Raw genomic sequence first — 21,679 nt, 5'->3', positions numbered from 1 at the left:
ACTTAGGCTAGAACTGACCTAAAATTCCCTTTCACCACAGCAATTTTATCAAGTTGAAGTCGCCCATGGGCAGCTTTGCTATATAGAGGTATTGCTTTAGACAAATGCTTCTTAATTCAGGTAGACAAAAATTAAAAAGATGCTAGAAGCAAACTTATCAGAAGGGACATCCTGAGTTACCTCTAATTGTTCTTGGCATAAATGCCATTTCTTCTTTTGTCAGACACTCTGAATAGCTGAGAGTCACCTAATTTTATAAAGGAGTTTACAGCATTTACAACTAAAGCAAAAATTAGAACAAGAATCTCTCATGTTGAGATTTGATTTTTCCTGTCTGTAAAACTGCCCTGCATCAACAGTGGGAACACAGTCATCAACATGGAAACACTGGCAGTGCTCAGGACCAGTCAGCCCATCAGTTGCAATGCTCTCTGTGAGTTTGCCCACGAGATATGCCATGAACACAATTTTCTTATGCTGGAATGAATGCATTGCAAGTGTCATAGATCAGAGTTTATTTAACAATTTTGAGGCAATAATAAGGAAAAATAAACAGTACTTGTTCTCTTCCTCAGGAGGAGACTAAGACTCTTTGCAAATTCCTTGAAAGCAGCCCAAGAAACCATTAAAGGAATCATGATCCCTGTTTTTCTTACTTGACAGAAGTTCCCTCCTTTTCTCTGTGTTTCTCAAAGTTCATTGCTGATGATCCAGGAAAATGGAAAATTCAGTAAATGTAGAAGAAATTAACAGAGTAAATACATTAATTAAAATAAAATAGTAGATTTGTAAATGAAAACTTTATTCTTCTGCCTCTGAAACGTTTCTTCAGAGGAATTCAGGTGAATTGACGAGAAGTCCTTTTAGATACAAGACTTTGGTAGAAGCCATGATCTGAAGGACTAAGTGGAATGCATCAGGATTGAAATGGCAGGACTGATTTCTGGTTCTGTCCTTGTATTTCTGAGTACTTAGTGAAGCCCAAGCAATGGTTTGCTTGGATTCTTCTCCCACTGCTTCAGACTTCTGAAAAGGAGAAAGTTCTGTGCTGATGGGAGAATTCTGAATTTCAATTTCCAGGATTGAATTTTTTTTCTTCCATCTATGAAAGAATAGAGCTCTTATAATGTCAGGCTGGTTTTTTTTTAGTATCTCAATATATAAAAGTAGGGTATTTTCTCTTGTCTACATTTTTTCTCTGCAGTATAGTATATGAAACACACCAAACAAACTGATGTTTGTGTAACCCTGGAGGTGTCAGTAGCACTTCACAGTTCTCATATAACACAGAATTTCATTACAAATGTTTTACCAAAATGCTGCCAGGATACCCATATCTAAACCCATATTTTTAGAAGTATTTTGGTCAATCTATCTGTAACACTAATGTCAGTAAAACCAAGACACACAACTGAAAGAAAGACTTAAAAATAGTGCACTAAATTTTGTTAGGATTGAATACTTATGGTATTGCATCTACATTTATCAATAATATTTTTACAATGATTATTCATTTGTATTAGTAATTGTTTATATTTTCATTACATGGATTTAAAGACAGAAAAAAAAATCATTCAAATTTCTACAGTTCTCCCTGTGCTGTATTCTTATAGAGCATTAAAAAGAACCAGTGCTATAAAACTTCTCAAATGGCATTCAAGAAACTTCTTAATTCAGAAATCACATTGAACCCCTCGTGAGTTCACTGCTCCTCATAAAACACTGCCTTACTTAATCTGTACTTTTCAGATCAGTTATTCCTGTTTATACTATGTATTTGCCTGGGCCCTCTCATTGAAAAAATGCAAATATAAATACATAAACAGTGTCCTATAAATTCTTTGCATTATTAGTGCACCTTATATCAAGAACAGTCATAGCATAGAACCAATGATGGCATGAAAAACTGTTGCACAGTGCTGCCTACATGGTAACTTCAGACACGGGTCTTGGAGACTTAGATGTGAATTAGTCACAGTGCTGAGTACTTACTTGATACGGAATATCAAAAGGAGTGATCATTATTAAAACATTCAGGAAACCATTCTACAGAAGTCATAGTTCTGACATCTTCTTCCCTGTCTATCTGGTACTTGGAATATGATTAGCTGTAGTCTGTGCTTTCTAGTGCACAATCCCTGCAAATGTGTATGTGCAGATATTTGCAAGAACCAGAAATTCTTTAGGCAAAATAACACCGCTTATGAAGAGACATGTTTTGGTTAATTTAGAAGGAAGAAGTCAAAAGAGCTGAAACATGATCTATCTGGATAACACAATTCAAATACATACCGAAGTAGTACAATCCCTCTCTTTTTGCTGTTCAAGCATATAAAACAGCCAGAGAAAAGAGCAATTTATCTTTGATAATGAAAGCAACAGATGTACTACAAATGGATACACTATTATGAATATTATACATCCAGTAACAAACAAGATTGTGAGAAATCAGATGACAGTCAGAACAATATCAAATCACATCTGACTCTTACCTTAGAATTTTATTGATTGCCGTCTCTTTTTCCAGAAGGTTTCTTGCTCTGATGCTGAAAACAGATTTACGGAGCTATAAAATTAAGAAAAAGACAACATAATTTTTAATTGTCTTAAAATACAGCATGTGTATGTGACAGACTGATTAAATGCTATGATACTGAGGGCATGAAAAGGATGGTGGAAAAAACCCAAAATGGTTATGGGCAGCTTTTGGCCTTCCTATCCCAATCCTTAGGTAGTTCTGTAGAAAGATGCAGATAGTTTTGTTGGCTAGCACAGATTTCCTTTATTACACATTTCTTTTCTTCTCCAATTGGCCAAATCTCACCAATTTGCTACTCCTTCTCCACTTTGGATTTTGACTAGGCTGGATCATACTCTGGAGATGCCTTGACTGAAAAGAGCCAGCTAACAAAGCTTAGATGTATCACTTCAATGCCTTTTTTTTTTCTCACAGATGCAGAGAAAAAAATGTGTTGAGCAAAATGTGCTTATGCTTGCCTCTGGTCATGAACAGCGTTTCAGGAATCTTCTTGTGAACAGGACTTCCTGAATGTGAAATGAATGGACTGAGATACATGAAAAAACAAGCAAGTGATTAACAAACATGGCAAATCAAGGAGCAAACCACAGCTGAAGAATTTAGCTCAGGAATTGCACCTGTGATGAACAGAAAGCCTCTGGCACATTGTAAGACTTAAGTCTGCCAACTATTTGGAGATCATTATCTTGAAGAAAATGGTTGAGAGAGATTTGGAAACTGTTAGGAATGCGTGTCCTGGTTTTGATCAGTCGGAAATGGAATCTTTAAGCACATTTCTGTAAATGTTCTTTAAATTTTCTGAAACACTAGCTCAAATCCAGTCATTTGACAATTTTTCTAGTACTTCTCTCAAGACTCATACTGACTCTGAGTCACAGTGAGGTATCTTTGTAGAGAAATGGAAGCCTAGAAAATACCTTAAAAACTTGTTAATTATACTGGATGTCCTTAATAAAATAGATTTGGCTTTTTAAACCACAACTGTAACAGCAAGCTACAATCTTTTTCCTAGCCCCTGCCTTTTCAAGTGTGGCCCCTTTAACTTTTCTCATGTCCTACCCCATCTCTGTATAGCCTGCAGAAGTAGTAACACAGATTATTTCGAAACACCCCTATTTTCACAATCTGTGGGTTCCTTAAACAACCTGCAACATGAAAACGGAAATGAAATATGCAACACTTCAGAATGTAGTTTAGAAAATAAGGTATTGGAATTTCAGTAAAGATTACAGAAAGAGTAATAAACTTGTTGAACATTTGAATATTAAAAAAAGAAAAAATCCATTGCCTGGAACATTAAAAACAAATTGAAAATCATAGTATGAGATATACCCATTGAGGAATACATCCAGTGCAGGTAGCTGGGTGCACAGCTGGAGTGCAAGCTGCAGGTTGAGCTCTGGGGGTGCAGGACCTGAGCCCAAGGCAACAGGCCATGGGACCCTTTGCCAAACAAAGGACCCAGGGGCCTGTGGCACTCAAAGACATGGCAGGAGCTGATGACCCCAGACTTTTGCTTGTCTAGACTGTGAGGGTATAAATGCCCTGAGTGCCTTTGCTCAGGGTCCTTCCTTGGAGCACCCAGCTTGAGCTGCTATTTTGTTATTCAGTTATTGCAGCAAGAACAAATTATTTTAATGATCTGGATGGCTGAGACTCTGCTATTGGAAAACTGGGATTGAGGTGGTGAGGAAACCTGGTGTGACTGTGTGAGTCTGGGGTGTGTGGCTGGGAAGGAGTGTTGGTGTCAGTTCAGGTGATGCAAGAGTGACTGACAGAGGGGCTCCTGGATGGTCACACAGGGAAGTAACATACCATTATAATCAATATTGTGTAGGTATAAATATGTAATATATTTAAACATATTTGCGTAGTTATTAACTCATTTGCAGTATCTTGACATGGGTTTAGTGAATTTATCAGTACTGTACTTTAATACGGATTTAGATATAACTGACAATGTTATTTTAATGGATTTAATATGGATTTAGATATAACTGACAATGCTGAAAGCAATGGCAACTCTTTCACTAATTTTCTTTTTCTAGCATCAGTGAAATCAATGTCAGTGGAATCCTGTGTAACCTTTTCCCCCTTAGAAGAATTGCAGAAAGAGGCCTCTAAACCACAGGAGCACCTATTTTACAAGATGTGAATAAATAATTTTTTAGGGCTCAAACTTATGGGAGTAATGAGGGTGGGAAACCAGATGTTTTGCTTCAGTTCTTTTTTCCTGCTATAAATAAATCTCAGTGGTTCAAAATGGAATTTACAAAACAACGTAGGCACTTCCAAGGATTATGACTTTTTGAGATAATGGTCCTCCTTTCTCTTTAGGAATCAGGAGCCCTTCCTTCAGCCAAACACCGGTGAATTTATCTTGAATTAAAAATATCCAGAAGAAGCAATACAAGAAAATATTTTTAGATAAGCACAATTGATCCATTTCTCATACTTAAAGGAGTCAGTAGTCAGTAAAATAGCAACACACATAGGTCAATATGCATGTTGAAGAAAATCAAACATTAGTATGGAATTTTAAAATATGGACTCTTATTTCTGTATTAGATAAATGAACTAAACTACTTCCCATTTAATTTTCCAAATTTGCATTGCACACCAGGAAATGCAATGGGACTGTACAAACAGAAAATGGGGGTGATGATCAGTATTTTGTTTAATACTGTCTAGATGCTTCATGCTGGTATAGAATGATGCTGGCAATTAAAACTTGTGATACCTGCCGAGTTCCTGAATGTTGCAGAGGAAATTATAAGCAGTGTTAACATACAAAAGACATTACTCAATCAGACAACGTGAAATTAAATAAGTACAGTACACTCTACTGAGGTTATTTTAGGGTATATCTGTTTATCCTGCTGGGTTTTTTTATTACAAATTGCGCTGTACTGTGAGGACACCCTCAGTGTATCTTTATTAGCCTTTATTTATTTATTTATTTACTTATTTACTTTTCTATGCCACCTGTAAGTACACTCAATGCAGAAATCACAGTGTCATACAGCTTTCTACTACAGAACATTATTTTTTAGCATATGACACTGTCCTGAAATCACCTAACAGCATCTGATAACTCTACAATGTTTTCAGCAACACACTTTAAAGAACTCTTGCAGGTTACTTAAACTGCAAAGACCTGCTGTGGCTGCTCAGCAAATTCCCAACAGTATTTCCTGGATGAAAAGGTTTTGGATGGGAAGTACATGCTGCTACTAAACCATGAATAAAGCTTGTATCTTGGCTCCCAAATGTCTTTGAGTTTATTTACACAGATATGCCCATAGAATTAGGAAATGCGCAGGTAGTGCTTCAATTCTACAAGTGTTGACACCCTTCTTTGCTGCTGTTGGCAAGACAGTCTTGAGGCAGACAGAATAATTCAGTTCAGTCAGACTGACCTTGGTCTAAATGCTACATCCCATGAAATCCCATTTGTTGACAGGGACAAAGCACTGCTGTAAAATAAGCTAAATCACAGAACATTGTTGCTCTGCAAGTGCCACCCGCTGCTTTCAAAAGGTACTGCAGACATTCTCAATAACAATGTTTATTTAGTACTGTATTTAAAGAATCCAGGCTTTCTATCCTGGAGAAAAGAAAACCTTGGCATAAGATTTAAAAGCAAAGCAACACAAGACAATACCTTTGCGAAGTGTCAGGAAATGACTGTGGACCAGTCCTACAGACTAGGTATACTGGCACAGCACTGCTGACTGCAGGGGGATCTATGCCAGTTCATACCAGCTAAGGTATGGCTCAGTGGTTTTAAGTTTTGAAAAATGCTGTATATTTTGGTTTACTAAGGTTTCATGTATTTTTTTAGCAACATGTTTGCAGTGCCCAGATCCCAGCAAATGCTACATAAAGCAATTATTTTTAACTTGAATTTGATAAAGAATTTTACACTATCAACAGGTAATATCTATGGTGATGTAGTGTATTATTTTTGTATCGACTACTTCAGAGTTGGCAGAAGAGACAAGTGCTGGTGGGTGTTATGCAACACAAGGTGAAACAAGGCCATAAATAAATAATGAAACATGTATATCTGAAATGTTTACTTGACAGTGGAAAAAAAAAAAGAAGTGCATGTAATACATTTTTCTAAGGCAATTTCTTAAGTGTTATATGAAGAGTACGAATTTTAGATTAGTGCTGTTAATACTAATCTCTTATAGGCAAATGCAGGACCATATGGGAATAGTCTGTTGTGCCATGTCAGAAATTCCAAGGGAAAAAAAAAATCATCCAAAGCTTCTGTTGCAGTTTGGAATTTGTTGTATGCCTATGGATGATTAATGTAGACTTGCAGAATGAACAGATTGTTAGGCATTATATTGTTATTTAAACATGTATGTCTTCTAGGGAAAATACGAAGAGTCAGTACAATAAGCAATAAATCAGTATAATTTTTATGAAAGAGTGAGGAAATATTTGGGAAGAATCTGTTCAAAGCTTGAGCATTCCATAAAACAGGATATTCATGGCCCACAGGAGCTTGCTGTGTATTCTCTCAAATGCAAATATTTATTTAACCATTCTGCCTATGCATCTTTGGTTTGAAGAGACTGGACTCTTTCAAAATGAATGTGACAAAATTCACATGAAGAGTGATGGAAGGTCAGACTGCAAGTTTTTGGAAGATACCTAACAAAATGTTTACAAAAATTTAAGCAGGTTAAGTGACCAAGTCTTATAGTGGAGAATTTCTTAAACTCTTTTGAAAACTTTGCATAAAGGCTGCAATTACAAGGGAGCTCTAGAGATCACTAATCCATTTCCCTCTCTTAAAGAAGAACTTAAGTATTTTCATTTGGACCTTGAAAATCTGGCCCATTGTGAGGTTGTCTTATGTAAGAAACAGGCTCACTGAACAGTCAGGAAAGTGGTCTAGTATTAGATAATTCCCACAAGGACTCAAAGGCCATTCCTTTGGATCAGATGTCTAGAATGAGAAGACGGCATAATCTCCTTAACTCTTGGGACTCGTTGACCTGAAATAGCCTTAATTAATTTTTCAGCCCTTGATTGCAGCCTCTCTCTTAAGGAAGGTAAAGTTCTTCTAATTAGCTGACTACTGGTCTGGAAAATATACATGTCTTTTCATAACCAAGAACCTTTTTCAATTAAGTCTGAGAATGTCGACAAGGCTAATATTAGCACTCATAAAATCTCCAAAGACCTAAAGGAGGGGGTGTGGGGGGGAGGGGATAGTCCATCTCAGTACACATGGGGGAGCAGCTCTGGGGAAGGAGAAGAATCCCTGTCTTTTATGCCTTGTAATAACATGGTTGGTGTTTTTTCCCCCTTTGGCATACTTGAGGTTTAAACTTTCATCGGTTTAACAGATAGATTTTCCATAAAAATACAGAATGGTTTGGGTTGGAAGGGACCTTGAAAGACCATCTAGTCCAACCCCCCTGCAATGTGCAAGGACATCTTCAATTAGATCAGGTTGCTCAGAGCCCTGTCCAACCTGACAGCAAGTATTTTCAGGACCATCTCTCTAGGTAACCTGTTTCAGAGTTTTACCACTGCCATCATAACACATTTCTTCCTTATAGCTAGTTTGACTCTACCCTCATTTAGTTTAAAACCATTATCCCTCGTCCTATCACTACAGGCCCTTTAAAAAAGTCTGTCCCCATCCCATAAGCCCCCTTTAACTACTGAAAGACTTCTATAAGGTTTCCCCAGACTTCTTTTTCCAGGCTGAAAAGACCTCTTTCAGCTTGTTCTCATAGGAGAGGAAATTCATCCCTTTGATGATTTTGGTAAGTGCAGCCTTGGACAGATTTGTTTCCTTTTGTTTTCTATCTACTGAGCGCAGGAGCCAGGGAGACCCTGTGAAAAGCTGATAAAAAGGGCAGGGTAGATTAGTTCTGGCAGCCAACAGCAGGTGGAACTGAGGACTCGTGGCCAAGCTGATGTGGGGTTTTTATACATTCTTCTGGGTGTACAGTGCTGGAGGAGAAGGCTCCCCTCCACATTTTGAGCTCGGGATCATGAAGCTTTAGGGAAGAAGGGACTGTCAGACTGGGCTGGACTGGGAATGGAAGATATGGATGGGGAGTTTCAAGTGGGAGGTAAGGAAAAGTATTACTTCTGGTTGTACAAGCACATGCACATAATTGCCTTCACTAGAAAAAAGCAATCATTACTATTGTTAATCAGCTCTCGTGAATGAGTCCTGTGAGTGGGTAGAGAAGACTGAAGGGCCTGGAGACTGAGATCTGGATTCCTTAGTAGAACCAGGAAAAGGGAAGGTACAAGGCTCAAACAGAAGGGCCTCCCTGTAACTCAATCCCACATTGCCTCTTTCCTTCACTCCAAGCTAATGTGTGCTCTTTGTTAAAATACAACTGCACTAAAAAATTTGCCATGTCTGTATTTTGTTTGATTGAAGAAACAAGGGAATTATGATCATCCCCTTGTATTTTAATGCATCTTCATAGCCATTGTATCAAATACTTGAAATATTTTAGTGTAAAACTGATGAAGTAGAAAGCAAATGCCAGAAGGAAATACTAAATTATGGCTCTTTTTGAAAATGGCAAAGTATCCAGTCCCTAGCCTCCTTTCTCTCAAAATGTAATTGAAAACTGGCATTTTTCCAGGCAGACTTTTGAATATACTATGCAGAGGCAAGAGTGACAAAGCAATTTAAAATCATCAAAAGTCAGAGACAGAACACAACAAAAACAGTCTTACTACTATTGCAGTTGTGTCTTCACTCTGAAGGCAAACATGATCAGAGAAGTAAAACATTACCAGCTCAAGTGTGTATTTGGTAAAATGATTAATGAGAAAGAAATCTATAAATTAGTTATTTAGACACAGGGATATTTTTACATATCCACATATGAAAAACAGAAAAATCTTTAAAATGCAAAAGAGACAAAGAGGTCAGTTGATTTTCAGTAAACCTGAAATACATAATTGTATTTAGATATATTAACTTCATTAGAAAGAACTGAGGAGAACATGGAATAAAAATCATCTTCTCTGAAAGTCATGACTGTAATGAGCAAGAAAATGCTGGATCCATAAGCCATTATCATTCCAGCAGGGACATTCCAGCAGGTACATTGTTTTAATGACTTTTCTGAATGTTGTAACAAGATAGATTTTGGCATTATCCTGTGAATGACATGAATAGGTAAGACTTGAAGCACTTGGCTGTGTTTAATTAACACGTGGTATATGGAAACTGAAATGGTAGGACAGAGTTCAATTCAGACACATTAAGAAATCGAAGAAAAAGTTTGATTGATTTTTGTTGATATGCACAAACTTCTGCAAGAATTACTTCAGAAAAAAATGTAGAATTTATTACTATTTAAAAATAAACAACCTTTTCTAATTGGAATACATGTGCAATTACACATTATCAGTTTCTGTTATATTCAAACCTAATGGGAAAAAATTATTCTTTCAAATTACTTAGAGTAAAGAATAATCAGGAACACAACTATATTGTATCTTTTTTGCCAAAATTCTGCTTTGCACAACTGAATGCCCAAAATAAAGTACAAAGAGGGTGATTAACTTGGGGCAGTTATTAAAGAAAGAAACAGAAATTCTGGAAATTGGAATTTATGCATAAATATTCTACCCTTAGTTCTAAGGAAAAAAATTCAAATAAGTTATATGAATATGTCTTTGTGCCTGATGGTTTTCTGAAAGGTATCTTTGGACACCCTGTCTTCCATACTAAAAGCTATGCCTTAGAAAAGCTGAAAGGCTATTTCAGCTTTTACAATTACAAATACTTTTTGCAAGGAAAAGTCCTTTTGCAATACTCTCAGAAGACTGCGTGTTTTTTTCTCAGGAAACAGAATAGTTAAAGAAGTTGAGCACGGATCAGGAAAAAGCCAACACATGACAGAACATACACAGCGATTAAACAATAACATGTTAACAAGATTAGGTGGCATGTCTCAGCAGCTCATAAATGCAGTATCTAAGATACTAACAAAATGTATTAAACACACATTCCAGCACGAGGTCTGCTGTTTAATATTCATAGTCATCCATGGTAACAGCCCTGGCTACCTCTGAGATCAGCTCTCACTTCCTGACCACAACCTCCCATCACAAAGGTACAATCTGCTGTAAGCAGGAAATCATTGGAATAGCCATATGGCATGGGAGGTCAGGCTTTCCCAGGAGCTAGACCTTAATGCTGCATCTGGCTCCCTCTGGAAAAAAGAATGGCTACTAACTGCACTGCTTGCAGAACTAAAACCAAAACTCATACATGTGAAAGGAATCAGAAAAGAAACAGGATGATATGTTTGCTACTATCCAATTAATCTTACACATGGAGAAATAAGGGAGCTGGCTTGCTTATATTCCTTCAATTAAATGGGAGATGCTCAAAGTCTGAACTATAAAATACATGGATATATCAAATGCTCTTGTGCTCTCTTTTGTGATTCACCCTGCTCTGCCACTGTTGTAAGCATGCACATGGGTTACCTGCATTATCTGTACATACTGAGCCACAGGCATTTTCAAAGTTTAGCTCATGAGTCTGTCAGTTTTGAAATTTAATCTAACAGCCATGTGCTGTGTTGTAAGGCCAAGGATAAGTACCAGTTCAGAAGTGTCCATCTCACAGTAATTTTCTGCAAGGTTTGCTAAAAGCTGTGTGTCCCTTAGGAAAGCACTTTGAAGGGTTTCTGTGCCCTTCTGATTCAAGTCTTGAAGTTAAGAAAGTAAGGCCAATGCTCTACAGCCAACTCAGATGTATTTCACTGGACACCTGATTTGTTGTAAATCTCATGTTAGTATAATTCTTTGTCCCCCTAAAACTTGCTGCAACTATATCTCAGGCTATGTGAGAGCCACTGAGCCACTGAGATGTCCCTATTTTCTGCCAACTTCCTTTCTTCTCATCCACCCACTCACACTAAAATGATGTTTCCATACTTCATCCAGTTCTTCTGTGCAAGAATTTACTGAAATATTGGTTATCTAAGGACATTCCCAGCATACTATGAATAATTTTCATACAAGTGTAGAAGTATAAGAGAACACTTCCCTCTCTGTTCCTAAAACTCTCCTTTTCCCTCATCTACAATGTACATTTAATACCCTAAATCCCTCTTTTAATCTTGCACTTTTTCCAAGTATCCTTCCTTCTTTCACCAGAAAATACCTTCACAGTGCTTTCTACTACAACAGGGGTATGCTCATCAATCTGAACAGTCCTGGTTTCTCTAATTTGACCGTGGGTTCTTCAACTCATGGCCTGCAGACCACATCAGAACAGACTAGATCAGCATGCAGGGGGGTAGGTCTGGGGAAAGATCCCTGAGTTTAAGTAAATTTGCTCTGCAGGACCTCAAGTGGAGAGCAAAAAATGAACATCCTGAATTTCCAGCAATGTTAAGTTTAGAGAACCTCAGAGAATCCCAGCTTTACACACAAAATGTTACAGATAATAATAAACAACTCAAACAAAGCGTAGTGCCAAGCTGCCTTTCAAGCACCTGTATGTGGGAGAACGCAGGTGCTGCTGGAATTGGATGCAGAGGAATGAACATAGTACAAGCTGTATCTGCACACCCCCAGACTCCACACACTGACAGAGAACTCCTAGGGGATGTATAAAAGGTAAAGGGCATTTAGGTATCTGAAAGCGATTTTTTAGGTTAGTGTTTGGTTAGTTTATTGCTTTCATAATAGTTTAAAAATTTGGAAGAGTTAGAAAAACTGATGGAACTCACATTCCTGATAAGGAAAAAACCGAGTACAGCAGAGAAATCTGTCTTCTAAAGCTGCTCTTTTGATTTGGCAGAGATGAAAATGATATCAAATGGATTGTAGTCATAGTTACAGTGATATACATCAAAAGTAATTTTTTTCAATTTTTTTGAGAAGGTAGAACACCTTAAAACCACTTTTAAAGCAAGTGGGTAACTATAATACTGAAAACACTAATTCCATTCAATAGGAGAACATATATAAGATCTGATTCATTGATCATCACAAATTATGGGGCAGATTGATTTTGAACACAAAACTACATAGCGGCAGATTTTTAGAGAAAGAAAAGAATGTTGCTGAAGTGGAAATAAAGAAAACAATAAGGTAATGTAAGGATTAAGGGCTTCCTATCACAACAGCAGGTGTGGAACACAGAGATACTGACTTAAATCCAAGAGTAACTGGAGGAACTAGCCACAGTTCAGACACTAAAAAGGAAGGACAGAGTCATATCTACCAGCAGGATCTCACCTTTTGATTCTACCTTTTAATTCCACTTTTTTTTCATCAACTACAATGCAAAAATGTGGAAAGTTTCTGAAGCCATCCCACTGCTACCAGGATCAGTGAGAAGGCATCCTACTAGGCACTGAGATCAGTAAAATGTTTTTTCATGTTTCATTTTTCACAAAGAAAAGTAAAGTAGGGATGTAAGGTTTATACTTAAGCACAACCAGACATTCCAAGCTTGTTTTAAGAATATTTTTAAGAAGATTTGTTCATACAAAAGTGAGGTTGCCTTGGCAACTGTAACTATAGAAAGCTCAAGTAATTACTTTCACAAATCCTTCTTAGTGCTTTCTCCTCTTAATAGGAATGTATAAATACCTTGTCTTAAGCTACATTTATCAGAAATATTACTCATCATTGTTTCTACTCTTAAGGCATGGGAATCCTAAAGTATGTGCTTAAAGCATGTTGAACAGTGCAAAACCAATTTTCAAATGCTTACTTAAATTCACAAATTAAAGTCAGATCATGCATATTTGCTCTTGAAGGGAAGCAAAAATTTGAAAATAATGCAGCATTCTGTTTTCATATTGCAAGATCTCATTGAATAAACTGTGCCACATATTAATCTGTCTTCAAACACAGTAACAATTCACTTTTGTAAACAGCAAGCAAAAGGAATTAAGATGGAATTTAATATACCTAAATTCATGTAAACAGATCTACTGAGCCACTGCACAGCTCTGCATTGCATACACTGGACTTACCTGTGTGGCTGAGACAACTTTATGGTCTTTGTTCATCTCTTCATTACATGGTAGAAATGTACTCTGATTACCCTGGCACAGTGTTTGAGATCCATTATTAGTGATATCAGAACTATATAGGCATAGTTCTGCTAGCAGAACTCTAGCTCTATAGCAGAACTATATAGACATAGTTCTGCTAGCCCCTAGGCTTGGCATTTAATAACTTAGCCAGTTTTTCTGCTGTGCTTATTAAAACAGACGATCTCCATTTAGGCTCGACTCCTTCCTATGGCCTTCTTGGCCTGATATGTCATATTTTGCCACAGAGCTCCCTCTCAGGCTATGCTGCTCAGCTTAGGCTTACTGATGCCATAGAACACATCAGCCACAAGAATGGGTTCTTGCACAGAACCAGGGATGGCAATTAACACTAGTTTAAAAATTGGTATGGTCTGTTTTCATTCATTATCAGAAAAGTAATATTTTTCCCAACTCTGCTTCCTGCCTGTATGAATGCCATCCTGGGTTATGGTTCCAGACACACACTAGGCAAGCCAGTTATACTATATAACTGCAATGCATAGACTTTTTTTCTTGTCTGTGATTTTGTAACTTAAAATGTATTTAATTAACAGATTTATTATGTTTTTTTAATTAATTTATATAATTTAATTAATAAATGTATTAATAGATGTCAATATTCAAAGAGGATTCAACACTGAACAATACTGAAACAACACTGAAAAGTAACAATACTGAAAATACTTTTCTTTTGTCTGTAAAAATGTTGCTAAATTACTCAATATTACAAGTGATCAAGGACTGATATCTATCAAATAGATAGATACTAGAAATCAGCCACTAGAAATCTGGGAAACCACTTTCTTCCATTATGCACATGGACATTTTTTTCTGCCCTTTTAAGTTTTGTAAGTTGTCAGAAGTCACATAGATTTACTTACACTGCTGCATCATCATTATCAATGTCATCATTCCAAAGTGTGTTGGTGCTTTTCAAATCCAACCATCCATGGGAGACTAGCAGCATTTAGCATAATGGGTATCAAATAGATCTGTTCAGGGTCTGTTTTCTAGTGATTCCCAGGCTTAAAGATAAGTTAATATCCTCTAAATCATCAGAATGATTTTAACATTTATACACATCTTCAGAGCTTATACAGAGATCTTAGTAACTAATCCAATTTTTCTGCTCTGCTTCTTAAAGCAAATGACATCCATTTAGGCTCGATTCCTTCATTCACACTTCCTTCACACTTCCTTCAGTGAAGTGTGTTTTCAAGGTTGCAATAGTATCAAGGCACTTAAAAATCCAATGTGATATTCAGAAACTTCAATTTTCCACTATTTTCTCAGTGATTAAATGCAAAACTACTTCAAAAAAAATAGCTTCAGATGATGCATGCATTAAACAAATTATGTATCAAATCCTGGATTTGGAATTCAAAGGAGATGGGAAAAATTAAACCAAAAGAGGATCTGCTGTGATGTCTGTTTTAGGCTAAATTAAACATAACGGTTTAGCCTATTTTCAATCATCCCAGCTTTCATTCACTTTTTATGTAGTTTGACAAACTGAATAACCTGGTTCCTTTTCTCACAGTATTCTAGGCAAGACATATACTACTCCATAGTCCTGATTTACCTTTTGATCAATATATTTGTTTTCTTCAATTGCTGATCTTTTAGAGTGGTCACATGAGGAAGAAGATGCTGAAGGAAGTCTTCGCAGCAAACAGCTGGTATCTTGTTGCTGGCGATCAATAAACTGCTTCATAAAACTTTCCCTTGTGAATGAATAGAGGATATTGACACATTAAATCCCCAAGGAGAGTTAATATTTGGTTTTTCTTATGACATGTCACAATCTGTTAGTGCTAAGATGGATAAACTCCCGAGAAAAAGTTGTACTGGGTTATACATATATAAATGAACAGAGTGCCAGAACAACTGATTATACTTGAATTCATTTATTAAAGAAATCTATATATGAATTGAGAGTTGGGTTGCTTGCATGTAGATTCAAAGAAAATAATTCTGTTGCTTTTATTATTTATTTATTTACCAAGTAAAGTGCCTTTTGCAGTTTTCAGCTCTTTTGAGCTCATTAAACAGCAAGTTGTTACTTCAATGTAAATCAAATGCTGATATAATCTAAAGGAAACATACTCTCTGCATGAAATTAGTTCTTGAAGATTTCAAACAACATCTGTTCATATAACTGCTTTGAATTTCAGTATTAAGGCACTTCAGCAATTCTGTGCCTCACATATGCCATGTTTAAAAGGCAGAAGCATTTCTGTTTACAACAAATATACATTCATCTTGCTGTATTTTAAGTTCAGTAGAGTTGCCTCTTTCCAGTGTAAACTATGTCAAAACTAATTTTTCTCTGGAGAGATATTTCTACATGGTACAATAGCTCCAGATTTAAAGATATGATTTGCTAGCAATAGTTTGAAGCCTATTTCAGTAATTAATGGGATGACGAATGAGTATACAATATGCTGGGGAAAAACACATCTAGAAAGCAACACCAAAAGAAGACTAATACTAGGAGAAGAATGCCCTCCATATAAAACTAAATGGGACTTTGATACTAAAAGTAAAACATCTATGATGGTTTCGTTGGGTTTAGAAGGTTGTTTTTCCTTACCCTGCTGACCAGCATCATTCCTTTCATTCAGCTAAGGTACTACAAACAGAACAAACCAGTTACCTTAGCTTCCTTGTGAATTTAATCAAAAGAAATGTAACCTCAGGAACTTCAGAACAATGGCAGCAATTTTTCACTTCATCCTCTCTTCTGGTGTGTGCTTGCTGAGGATATTGAAATGGGCATGGAGAGGACCTGTTCAGCCAGTTTGTGCTGTTTCAGCAGACTTTGCAGCCTGTGTATGCTAGACCAGCCCTTGGATTTCTGTCAGGTTTTCCTGACACCAAGCAAAAGTAATTGCACTGTAACTGGTGGTCACAGAATCACAGAATGGTTTGGGTTGGAAGGGATCTTGGAGATCATCTTCTTCTACCCTGCCTGCCATGGATAGGGACACCTTCCACTAGACCATGGTGTTAGAGCTCCATCCAGCCTGGCCCTGAACACTTGCAGGGATGTGGCAACTTCTCTGGGCAACCTGTCCGTGGCTCACCACCCCCACAGTAAGGAATGATCTAGTAGATCACTGAGCATCTGCTCTTTAGTTAAGGTGAGTTTCACAGCAAAGTGGTAACTATGCAAATACAAATAAGGGACAAGGTCATCACATACTAACTGGTATTGGATGGTCTGTTTTATTCCCTCTAATGGTTTGCTGCCAGTTCACCCTGTCTTTAAAAACCTACATGAGAATCCATTAGACTGCTAGCTGTCTATATGAGACAAGAAACTAAAATCCAAATGCAAGAGGAGAAACTACACACTTTTCAATTATATTGTACTTGTGTCAGTTCTGGTCAATCTAGCAGCTTTCATGAATAAGGGATAAGGAATGCTAGGATTTTTTTCCCCAAAACAGGGAAATGAGGTAAACCCAAAATGCTGCATCTTTTAGATGACTGTGTTAATTCTGTATAATTTCTTATTTCCTGAACTATCTGCACACACAAGAAAAAAGAAATTAAATATTTTGGGTATTATGTGGCCCCAGAAAAGTTTACAGAAAGGAAATATTTCAATACCTTATTTTTGGAACTGTGAAATCTGAAGGAAGCTTTGAGATTTTCACCATTTGTGGCCTGTTTGGAAATTTTTCAAAGATGCGTAGACGCAATGGAAGCTTCTCCTTTGTATCTGCATTAGCTTCACTCTGCTTAAGCTGAAAATGAGGAAATAAAAAAAAATAGAAAGGGAGATTTTGCTCTGTAATACCCCAGTCTTATTTTTCAGAATTCAAATAATAACAATGGCAATCACTTAAAGAAACAGAAGATGGCAGCAAAGACCTACAGAAGGTAAATTTGATACAAGTTAATCGCTGTGCTAGAAGATGACAAATACCTAACAATACCATGCCTTTAACTGAAAGACATAAAATGTGAGGATTCATAATAATTTTAATTTTAAAATACAAAGCATATTAATGTCCTATTCAATATGCTTATTACTATGTTTTCCTCACAGATTCTAACACTTTCATCAAATAAACATCCATGATCTTTTCTTACTATGCACATCTTTCTGTATATGCTGACAGCTCTTTGATATTCAGAGACGACACAGCACTTTAAAAGGCAGAAATTTTAAGAGAATCCAGCTCCCAGAACACAAAATAACAGGACAATTATGTTTAGATGAGTATTATAAGTAGTAACAAAGAACTCAAAATAATCCATCTACATTAGTGATATTTAGCTATGGCAAATCACATATGTTGCATTTATAATTAACCACAAACAATTACTCAATGGAATACCACCCATCCAAATACAGAAAAGGCAGGTACATCTATCTATGTGGACAGATGATGGCTAAATCAAATTACGTAAGACAAAATATATGATATAGAGATATGATTTCTGAATTCTGATTACCTTATGAAGAAATTCAGTGGTTATTGCAACAAAATACCAAGCAAAAAAGAAGCAATGAAATTAACTTTCACATTTATTTTAAACTGTATGTGTGTTTTATACTGTTTCAACAAGCATTCAACTGAAATTTCAATTCTCCTTCTCACCCCTGCTTGTAAGAAAAGGATTAGAAGCATAAATTTTAGAAGACATTTTCACCATCAGCACCTGGAGGGAATACTGCTGATAGATATCAGCTACAGATTTTTACCAGGGGCAATTGCCCAGTAATTCAAACAGAGCTTTAACTCTCATTTGCCCTGCCTAGTGAAATGCATGCTCCCGCAGCATGCTATAGAAGAAAAATTGTTCAGCTGCACTGTCATGCTATCAGCAACATCACCACTTCCAGCCACATGACAGCTTAAATTGAAAATCAATTAATATTCGGTTGGATGTAAGTTGTCATGTGGACTGAAAACTGAAGAAAACTGAACAGCTACAAACAAAAACTAATGATTAATAGTAAAGCTGAGTCAGAACAAAAGGGAAATGTTACATAAATCTGTATTGTGTCCAGTCCTGTTTCACTGCTTTATTAATGATCCTTAAAAGGAAGAAATGATGACATTAGCACACGCAATATTAAAATGTGAAGAGTTGTATATACCACATTAGACAAAGAAAAGGATACATTTAGAAACAGTGTCAGGAAATAACAGACTGAAAGAGTTCTATATAAAGAATAAGAGCTGAAACTAAACATGAACTTGGACTTCAATTTAGCATCAGAAGACCAATTTGGGCACCAATTACATTACCAGCCAAAGGCTATGTTCACAACTAAGCTCTGTTGGTTAGACATTACAGAGATATGAAAAATGGTACAGATGTCCACAGCTCCCCTCTGTGCTGCTTTGAAGAGAGCATATCTGGGTATGCATTAATTTCTGAATGCCTTTTACCATTTTCACACTGACAAGCTATAATAGTGCTGAACAGAGCCATGAAACCAGGGGAGGGCTGTGTAAACCAACTGGGACAAGGAAGAAAAAAGAAGAAAAAGACTAAAGGGTCCCAATACTTATGCCACATCTACCATAACCGATAATAAGGTAAGAGCAGAGGAGATGATGTAAATTTATGTAAGAAATATGTGAAAACAAATTACTTCAACAATACAGTATTGTACACCAAATAAAGAAATGAGAGAATGAAATTTAGAAATAGAATTTCTAGGATAAAAACAAAGATTACCAGCCTTATGGGGAGATCTCTGAGTGTTCAGAGAGATCTCTGGAGGGAAGTGCCTCATCATTTCAAAATCAGACTAGTCAGAACCCCTGAAATGTCAGAGTATTGCCAAAAGAAATCGTTCACTGACAAGGAAATTAATTGGATAATCTAACAGGGCTTTTCTGCCCTGTACTGTTTTCTGCCCTGCACTGTTTTCTGCCCTGCCCTTTTCCTGCCCATTGTAGTGTTGAAAGCTTTGGGAAGTGATTATTTTTAGAGGAAAAAAAGGTTTCCAGTTTCTTACACTTGTCTTTCAGTAAGAAAACATTGCATAAATATGCATATTTTTGGCACAGACAATGTCACTTAAAGCTATGAACTCCTGTTTTCCTAAGTCAGTGCATGCAGAATAGAGAACATTGCAATATTGTCTGAAGTCTTAGTGCAAAACAGAGCAGGGAGAGCTTGAAAGCAGGAAACTGTATAGTTCAAAAGGTAAAGAAGTGGATAGAAGAATGATTTAAGATAGGCTTTAAAATAACCTAAAGTCAAGGCAGTTCTATAGAATATCTCCAATTACTCATGCTGTGATAATATTACATATTGGGGAGTGTGAGGCATTTAGCTTCCCTGAGTTCTCCTCCATGCATTTAGGGTGTAATTGTTGCTCCACAAGACACACATCCTGTTTTGTATTGCTGCTTAGAAGCTTTATATTTCACCTTTCTTTAACACTTAACAAACACATATATTTTTAAAGGTACAGGATTATGTTGAAATGGGGCTATGATGGTGCAGAATGTTTCTAGCAAAAGCTAGACCCAAATAACCCAATAAATTCAAATAAAATATTGGGACATTTTTCTCTATGATATTTAGGTTTTATTTATTACTCTTAGTATTGGCAAGGAAATGCACACTGGGCTGACTTGTTCTGCACAGACCTCCATCTGCAGCCCAAGAGCCTACTGGGAATGTTCAACAATATTCTGTCAGCCTGATCTGGCTAAATTCTCTTGTGAATGGTAAAAACATTAACATCTGTAAAGTTATTGAAAGAATTTGTGTCTATCTAACTACTTCTATGCTTCTTGAGCCTACAGGAGCAGATTTAATGGCACAACACGTACAGTACAACAGTCCACTCTGAACACGTATCAGAAGAACTTTTCCAAATAGCACCTAAATGGTGAGGAGTGTCAGAGAGGGTATTTGAATTTGGGATTCCTGTGGTTGTTTGAATAATACTTACAGATACAGGTCCCTGAACACCAAGCTCTCCCTGATCTGTTCACATAATTTTCTTAGATCAATTCAAAAGACAGCTGTGAGGAAGGCAGACTTGCAGGTGAAGAGAATGTTTGTGTGATCCTTCTCTCACAGAAAGGCATTATGGCTGTGTCTTCATTTGGTTTGGAGCAGTCTGAAGTCTGAATCATCAGCACTGCTAGGTCCCTTTATGTGCTGTGTTGGTAAGCAAACCAGATTCTTCTTGGAGGAAACAAAACTACAGGCTCCACCTTAGTTACACAAAAATGCAGTCCAGGCTTAAGGATCACAACCAATGGCTGGTCCTTAGCAGGGCTTTGAACCCCATGTATGATGAGACAGATACTCCTGGGTGAGACTGAATCTGTTCTGAAGAAAACCCTTTTGACCTGCACACCCTGTGAATGGGGTGGCAGCAGAAACTGCTTTATTGTACCAATTCTCTCCAATGGCACAGGTGTTACGTGGTGTAGTCTCACCCATACTACTTATTGAAGCTTCAGCTTCAGTAAATTTATTTTTGACTTCAAGGCTTCTGAACAAAAATGTGACTGCCAAAATCAGCTCTAGTATAATTAAGATCTGGGCCCTTAAAAATGAAGAGAACCTGTAAGTGGCTGACCTAAATACACACAGTAGGATGAATGGTGGTAAAAGTGGAAGACTGGAAGAGGCAGGGTACAATAAAGGAGACAGCAGGTAATGACTGGGCATGAGGAAAAGGGTCACCCAGACAGTGATCACTGTAAACATGCACAGGGTGAAAGCAGTGAGTTCTTCTACAGTAAATACTGCAACTCCTCTGATAGCAGAGTTGCTGAAAAATCACTAGAGAATTGGAACAAGACAAGCATCAGGAGAGGATTAGGAGAGCTTCATTTCCATAATCTCTCCCTATGTTTGGCAGAAGAGACATGCCACAGTGCATTTCAGATCTTCAGGTGAATGCAAGGTAGTGTCACACCTGCCCTCCAGCTGACATCCTCTCCTGTGGAAGCAGGATGTGAGAAGTGTCTGCACATGCAGAATTCTCATGATTTGCTCAGGTGGAAGCTGACAGTCTGAAAGGTGGAAGTGCTCCAGGGTCTGGTAACATAACCAAGATTGCTTGAAC

General features: G+C 37.1%; 1 protein-coding gene across 2 annotated transcripts in view; it reads right to left on the bottom strand.

Annotated features, from left to right (window-relative positions):
* The window catches only part of NALCN (sodium leak channel, non-selective), a 222,673-nt gene that overhangs the window by 38,650 nt on the left and 162,344 nt on the right, over window positions 1–21,679 (bottom strand). For both annotated transcript variants that reach the window (XM_085056984.1, XM_085056992.1), the window contains exons 16-18: window positions 17,230–17,366; window positions 15,197–15,338; window positions 2,493–2,566 (exon numbers count right to left, since the gene is read on the bottom strand). In XM_085056984.1, coding sequence (XP_084913110.1) covers window positions 2,493–2,566; window positions 15,197–15,338; window positions 17,230–17,366 — 353 coding nt within the window. The remainder of the gene's footprint in view (window positions 1–2,492; window positions 2,567–15,196; window positions 15,339–17,229; window positions 17,367–21,679) is intronic.

This window comes from Lichenostomus cassidix, chromosome 1 (genome assembly GCF_008360975.1).
Source record: "Lichenostomus cassidix isolate B80296 chromosome 1, HeHo_3.0, whole genome shotgun sequence".
NCBI classification, from domain to species: domain Eukaryota; kingdom Metazoa; phylum Chordata; class Aves; order Passeriformes; family Meliphagidae; genus Lichenostomus; species Lichenostomus cassidix.
This window is presented reverse-complemented; position numbering and strand designations above follow the sequence as displayed.